Below are 8,136 nucleotides of genomic sequence, written 5' to 3'. Positions count from 1 at the left end.
CACGTGGCCGTGTCCTTGGCTCTCAGGCTGTTCATTTGCAGATACAGCGTGTTCTTGGCGCTGTCTCTGGAGATGGTGAATCAGCTGTTGACAGAGTCTGGGTAGCATCTGTTACTACCAGTAGGATTACTAATACCTGAGACCCACTCCAGCCCCTCCCCGGAGCCTGGCAGACCCAGCTCCCGTAGTCACTTGTCACTGAGAGACCCCGGGATACGCAGGGAGTGGAGAGGAGTTTGGGGGATACTATCTGTCAAAGAACCGATCCAACCTCATCGAAGTCCCCATGGAAGGAGGGCTTAAATGTTTGTTCACAGAGAATGGTGCTTCTGTCAGGATTCTCACGGCTTTCAGAAATAATTTCTAATAAGAAATGTCATACTTTGTTTGGAATTGATTTATTTTTTATAATTTATTTTCCTCCTCTAGGCAGCACCACAGAAGAATGTTCTCAGAATCCTTCCTGATCCTCTATGAGTTCCTGGTGCAGCTCCTGGAGGAAAAGCCTGCGTGGGGAGGGAGCCCTCCTCATGTGCAGCCCTGAGGCTGTCCCGTCGCCTCACCCGCCACTGTCCTTCAGTCACTTCCTGAACACTTAAGAGACAACCTTCTGGAAACATGTGGTATTTGGCAGTGTCTTTCCCAGGTAAGAAAATACTTCCGTTCTGTTTATCCCTGCAGGCCCCTGTCCCTTCCTGGAGCACAGGTTTCAGTTGAGTGTGTGGCGGTGGATACTTGGTGGGAGGAGGTTTATGTGCATCTTTTAATCTTCCAGGGTGCACCTGTCACGGGGTTGACACTGACAAGTGCGCGATGGCCTTGCTCAGCTGGAGGATGACAGGTGTTTTTGTAACCTGTGACCCCAGGGAAGCTCTCCCGCTGCAAGACCGATCAGGCTCAGGCCTCTGGCTAAAGTGCAGCCAGCAAAGGATACAGTGCCCAACCCTGAGAGCTCCTTCCAGGTGCCCAACCACTTTGTAAAGGAAGCTTTTTCCTGCCTGGATCCTACAGATGTTTCTGCATTTTTTGCACAAAGGACTTTGATCCAGAAACACCCGCCAAGAGCTTATAATGTTTTGAATCCAACTCTAGGGCTTTATTCACGAAGGCCCTCGTGACCCAAGTCTCCACTTCTCATTAAAGGACATTAATTATGGGATTCACCAGAAGCTGCTGGCTTTCCGAGGCACAGACCTGCCTCTACACCAGTGTCCCCAACCTTTTTGGCACCAGGGAACACTTTGGTGGAAGAGAATTTTTCCATGGATGACGGCGGCCGGTGGTTTTGGGATAAACCTGTTCCACCTGCAATCATCAGGCATTAGATTCTCATAGGGAGCGCTCAGCCTAGATCCTTCTCATGCACAGTTCATAATAGAATTCGATGGGTGCAGCAAACCAACATAGCACATGCATACCTATGTAACAGACCTGTACGTTATGCCCATGTACCCTAGAACTTAAAGTATATACATCCATATATATACACACATATCTAAAGAATTTCGCTCGTAGGAGAATCTAATGCACAGCTGATCCGACAGAAGGCGGAGCTCGGGCAGCAATGTTCGCCCACCCACACTCATCTCCAGCTGTGTGGCCCGGTTCCTAACACACTACACACCTCAATGGGTCAACAGAGTGGGGACTGGGGACCCCTGCTGTAAATACCCAGAAACCTTACCCTTGGGGAAGGGACACATAAAACCAGGAGAAAAAGGGGCACCACATCAATGTACATTTTATGGATCCTTGAGGAAAGAGTGCAAAGAGGAGCAGCCCCACCCACTTTCTCTCGACCTGGCATCGTTCCCAGTGACCCATCTGAACCTGGGGTGCTTCAAGATAGTTGAGGCTTGTCACACCAGGGACCACCACAAAAGGAAACCACCAATGTGTCTGTGGAAGTTCATCGCGGTGACTGATTTGTGACTCTGGTGCAGTGCGTTGATAGCAGAGAAGCCCGAGCACGACGTGGGGGCAGGAGTACATGAGAACTCTGTTTTTCTACTCAAATTTGCTGTGATCCTACAACTCCTTCAAAATAAGTTCAATGTAAAAGGAGGGGCAAAGATATTTTGGAAGAAATTTCGGCCACTTCTTGGAAATTATATTTAGTCTGACCATGTGATCAAGCAGTCCTGTTCCTAATGGTTTACCCACCCGGTTTTAAAATGTATGTCCCCATAAAGCCTCCATGGGAATGTTTGCATCGGCTTGATTGATGGCTGCCTTTCCCACTCTATGAGTGTTACTTATAGGGTGACGGTTGAAAATACTATTTCCTATATAATGACAGTGTATACATCTTTCCATTGCTTGTTTTACTCAGTTACTTAACCCATTTTCTAAACATGTTTAAACCTCATAAATGCCATCAACTTCTCAGCCCCAGCACAGCTGCCTCCTCCCTCAGGGTTTCTGACACTCTCAGGATGTGGTTTTCACACTGTGTCTCTCGCACAGTAATACACGGCCGTGTCCTCAGATCTCAGGCTGCTCAGCTCCATGTAGGCTGTGTCTGTAGACGTGTCCTCGGTCATGGTGATTCTGCCCTGGAACTTCTCTGCGTGTATTGCTTCACCATATACAGGATCAACACCTCCCATCCACTCAAGCCCTTTTCCAGGGGCCTGTCGCACCCAGTGCATGGATAATTCGGTGAGGGTGTATCCGGAAACCTTGCAGGAGACCTTCACTGAGGCCCCAGGCTTCTTCACCTCAGCCCCAGACTGCACCAGCTGGACCTCAGAGTGGGCGCCTGTGGAGAGGACAGAGGAGTGAATGAGACACCACTTCACTGGACCCAGTCCCCTCATCAGCCCTGGAACTGAGGATTCTCTTACCTGTAGCTGCTGCCACCAAGAGGAGGATCCTCCAGGTCCAGTACATGGTGAGGTGCTGTGCTCTGGGGACTTCTGTAGGGGAGGGATGTGGTTGTTGTGTGATGCTCTCTGGACAAGGACAGATCTGTATTTACCTCGGCAGACACCAGTGCATTTGCATATTCATGAGGCAGGTATTTCATAGCTCAAGCCACCCCACCCTGGGGAAGAAGATAGGTGACACGTGGACCACGCCACAGCGGGATACAGAGCTCCATGCCATGATCATTGGTTAATGATATTTGTTCTCGGACATGCTCAGATGTCCATGAAGACAGAACTCGTCTTACAGAAACCCAGAATCTCACAGGACATGGTCCTCAATGTGATTCCTTGTTCCTGTGGCTCACTGTCAAGGTGAACTTTTCCTGAGCCTTGCCCTCTGCACAACCAACGTCTGGGATGAGTGTGTCTCTCGATAGTAACACCCACTGAGTTAATAAAACAACCCCCCAATTCCTGACTATAAATACATTTGAAGGGTCTAGACATTTCTTCTTTTAAAGGTGGTTTACATTAATTTTTGAATTAGGTATAGACTACATACACAAGAGAATGCTTGTATATGTACACATCAGTACTTGCTAAATATTTATTTATTTAACACATCAGTACTTGCTAAATATTTATTTAACTTTTATGTCATCATTGCTTTGAAATAAGGAATATCCAGTCCCTAAGAGGAAATACCTCCTCAGTCTCCTGTATTCCTGCTCGAGGGCTGGATCCTGTGCAGGGTGCATCCCAAAACCCACTGAAGCTCAGCTCCTGCCGTGCATGGAAGTTCCTGTCTGGTCTTACAGAGAATTATTTCCCCAGCATCTCAAGCCTAGTAAGAAGTGGCTGTGCCCTGGCTCATAATGCTCCTTCAGCGACAGCGATTACTTCTCACAACAGCTCTTAGAATAGAAAATAGGCCTTAGAAAACCCAACATAATCTACAGGGAGACCTCAGCACAGCAAGCGAGGAATCACTAAAGCCACCAGGGAGCCCCTTCCCTGGAGCTCCAGATGCACTGATACGGTCCAGACACATGAGAAGTCACGGAACTGATGACAAATTTGGGGCAGCCTCTTTTTTATGATTCTCTGGTTGAAGATCACGTCAGATTATTACTTTACACACAGACCCTATGTCTCAAAGTCCCCCACCACACACACACACACAGACACAGACACACACACACACAGTGGCATATTTGCACAGTAACGAGCCTCAAATTTGCCCTTCTTCCTAGTGTCTTGCCAAAGAGAAGTGCTTCCAACTCTGACCCTAGTCCTGTTATGTTTGTTGTTGTTGCTGTTGTTTTTGTTTTATTGTTTTTTTTTTTTTTTTTCAAACAGAGCTAAAACAAGCTCAGTACCACAGAGATTGGGAATGTGTCTTCCCCTTGTTTTTGCCAGTTCTCACCTGGGAACCCTGCAGATGCCCCACGAGATGCAGATCTAGGGCCACTGAGGGAGAGGGTCGTGACCTTGGTCCTGAAGCTGTTGGTCTTAGAGGCTTTAAATCACTTCACTCTCCTTGACTTGTTCTCTCCCACTGCCTTTGGTTTCCCTGAGTTCTAGTCCTTGGACAGAGTCTGTGCATTGCCACACTTTTCTCTCTAATCCAGATTAATCATGTTGTTGAGGAGGTGATTATTGGGTAGGGGAGCAGTATATATCCTTGAAATTGAATTTCAATGGTTTCTTGCTGTTCTTTCTCCAAGTTTCACCATTTACAAGCAGTCTCCAGTGGTACAGCAGATTTTCCTCCATCCTGTACTCCCACTCCTGGATGCAGCATCCACACATAATTTTCTTGAGTCTTATCCCAGTTGTTTTATTAATTGTACCCCATTTCCATGACACAGGGAGGCTCAGATGAAGCTGTCTGGGATGGAAATTAATCCCTTCCGCTCACATAGAATAAAGATCTTGAAAAGTATTTTTTCTCTGTAGAGTCTGTCTGGAGGAAGATCTGAGCATATTTGTCAGAGAATAGTTCTCCTGATGACAGAGCCATGAGACAACTTATTGGGATTGTCATCTTGAGGACCCAGACGTTTCTGGAGGGAATTCCATAACAGTGTGGGGTGTGTGGTCCCCAGGAGATCTTACCCTAACCCTATTCACATCTGTCCTCCAGATATTTATGAAATTACCATGGAACTATTCCCGCCAGTTTGTGCTGCTAACCAAAGAATCACCCAATTTATAAATTTAGAAAGGAGACTTTATTTCTGGTAAAGAGTTGATACTGCAGGGCAGCCATCTTAACAGGTTGAGAAACAAAGCCTCCCACAGAGACTGTGAGCAGGCACTTCAAGAGAGGGAGAGATGAGAAATGAATTCAAACAAATGGATTGGCCAAGTGGACACACTCAGCAGCCTATAGAAGGAGCTATGGATATTCACATGGCATGCAGGCTTCATATGTAATAAGCAAACACACATGCTACATTCATTTCAGGTTTGCGTTGGGGTGAAGACTTAAGAACTAAATGAATTGCAGTTGGGCCCTGCACATCAAAAGGGCTTTGTGCAGGGACAGAAAGACACACAGTGCACAGCCTCAAGGAACTGGCCAGGACAAGTCCAAGGTCAGTGGTTTCTTCTCAGAGAAAGTTACAGAAATCCAATTGTCCAATCAATGCTCTATTTATGGCTGTGGAACAGGGGCACAGCTACCCGATGCCTGGAGTTCCATGAGCTGCAAATGTTTTAATATTGCTTGTCTCAGGACCAGTGCTCGTTTAACTGTTACAGAAACAGAAAAACCCCTGTGGAAGTTACAACATATTCTATTTTTTTTTAACTGTAGGGATGATTGACTAAATCCTTGCCCGGTGTGACCTTAGGTCTTGTTTACAATTTGGTATCTTATTGCCACAGAAAGTTTGTTCCATCAGACTGGTGATCACTATTGTAATGTCTTTCTAGCTTTGGGGTCCAGGTTTTCCTGCAATTTCATTTCTTCAACTCATATAAGAAATCATTGACAATCAATTTTCCAGGCTTATATTCTTGTAAGAATGTGGGTGATGATTGACATGCTCTTTACATATTAAAGCAGAAACCAGAAGTAGCTTCAGACATCACCAGTGACCTGACAGAAGCAGCAGGAATCTCATCTCATTAAGTGTAAGTGGCACCACACATGTAGCTGAACGTGCAGGGACACAGAATACCCACAGCACAGGACACATATGATAAGTTTTCATGATTCTGGGGCTCTGCTCAGGAATCTGGAATTCACATGGCACTACAGGGATGAACTCCGTTGTCTCTCGGGTGATACTGTGTTTTGGAAGCTTATTTCCACTCCTGCAGTGGATTCAGTAGCTGTACCTGGGTCGGCACCCCTGAAACAGAAACTCTCATTAATTAAACACAGGACCCACCAATAAGAAAGCTGTCCCCAGGGAAGGTGCAGAGCAGGGACCTCTGTGTTTGGGAACCTGCGGCTGTACAGGGAGGTCAGGAGTGTGACCCATTTCCTTCTCCTCCCCCTGCTGGCTGCACCAGGAGCTTTACATTGCAAAGTATATAAAATAGGTGATAGTTATAGGGAAATGCAATACAAAGATGAAGGAATGAGGAAACCGACATGAAATTAAAATAAATCTAATACGTTAAATAAATGTAAAACACTATAAGAGATTATTATGGAAAAGACAACAAACAAATATTAAAAACCTATGTGTGTATGTGTGTGAGGTAATATTCTTGTAAACTGAATCATAATTTATGTATAAAGTTATTCAAATTGATACAGAATATTCGCATTTGATTCCCAAAAAGATGGAGAAGGATCTGGCACCAGGACTCCAGGGACATGCTAGTGATTTCCCCTCCTATACCCTGAGGACACGGTGCTTCCAACTCTGAGGATCAGGCTGCTGAAATTGACTGTGTGAGAAGAGAAAGTGGGATTTTCTGTGGGAAAAGACTGGTGTGAACACAATTTTCAAGTAAATAAATTCATTATACCATGAGACACACTTCCATCATGTTGACAGTGTGTGGATTTTGACATTAACATTATTATTATCAATATTGTTGGGATGTTCCCTGGAAAAGGATCAATTGTTACACAATCAACTTGAGTCGTTTTCATTTCAGTTTTTTCACACTTCCAGCTAAATTCACCAAGTTTACTGTGTTAGAGTTTGGAAAGTTCAGGGTATGGGTCACCAAAATGTAGTGGAAGGTCTCCCGATGGTTTGATATGGTTCAGCTAAAGGAGGACCCAGGATTTATTCAGAAGCTCCCCTCCTTGTCTAGTCCACATCTACTCCTCAGTGAGCCCCTTCCCACCTGAGTCCTGAGCATCTCTGTGGTCCTGGGCAGTGCACATCTGGGGCATCTGCTTCCTAGTGTGCATCCAGAGCAGAAGTGCTGCTGTCCCTAAGGCTTGAGAGGGTACTGGGCCTCTATCGACCCAGGAGGCCCCACCCTGAGCACTGGGATTCCTCCCACAAGGAGACAGAGTCAGCTGAGTGCCCCCCACTTCACACAACTACTAGGAGGCAATTTTAGTCAAATTCTAACACACTTTGACTATGCAATCCAGCAATCATGCTTTTAAGTGTTTATCTAACTGACTTTAAAAGTATGTCCACAAAGAAAAGCACACATGAGTAATTACAATAGCTTCATTTATATTTTCCCAAAACTATAAACATTCAAAAAGTTCGTCTGTAGGTGAATAAACAATCTGGTACATTCACATAATGGAATAATTTTGCCATTATAAAGAACAGCTATCAAATCATGAAAGCACATGAATGAAACTTAAATGCATATTTTTAGGTAAAATAAACCAGTCTGATAAAGCTACACAATATATAATTTAATTTATCTGATAATCTGGAGAAGGCCAAACATTAAACAAAGTAAAAGAAATTTGTATTTGCTAGGAATTTGGGTAGAAGGTGAGAATGTGTAAAAAATAGAAGACTTTAAAGGATGACAAAATTATCACATGTAATACTGCAGTGGTAGATATGTGATGTCATAAATTTGTCAAATTCCACACAATGTACAGCAGGAAGTCTAGATCTTACTTTATAAAAAATTAAAAGTAAATAAGAGATTAAGGATCCCAACATGGAATGCAGACTATACAGAAAATATCTGATGTCTGTATAAATGCATAAAACCATTTCACTTAATAAAGCAGGTCAAAAAAGCTGCTAAATAGTTTTAGAAGTAATAAAGTGAATAATACTAAAAATTAAAGAAACTGCATGTCAGCACTGTCTAG

At 44.5% G+C, this 8,136-nt stretch overlaps 1 gene segment (V, D, J or C); it reads right to left on the bottom strand.

The window, feature by feature from the left end:
* Window positions 1-708: 708 nt before the first annotated feature.
* Window positions 709-2,947, bottom strand: LOC126958603 (immunoglobulin heavy variable 1-24-like). The segment is given in 2 exon segments: window positions 709-2,761; window positions 2,847-2,947. Coding segments are annotated over 2 exon segments (363 nt in total).
* Window positions 2,948-8,136: the final 5,189 nt, after the last annotated feature.

Source organism: Macaca thibetana, chromosome 7 (assembly GCF_024542745.1).
Source record: "Macaca thibetana thibetana isolate TM-01 chromosome 7, ASM2454274v1, whole genome shotgun sequence".
Taxonomy (NCBI): domain Eukaryota; kingdom Metazoa; phylum Chordata; class Mammalia; order Primates; family Cercopithecidae; genus Macaca; species Macaca thibetana.
This window is presented reverse-complemented; position numbering and strand designations above follow the sequence as displayed.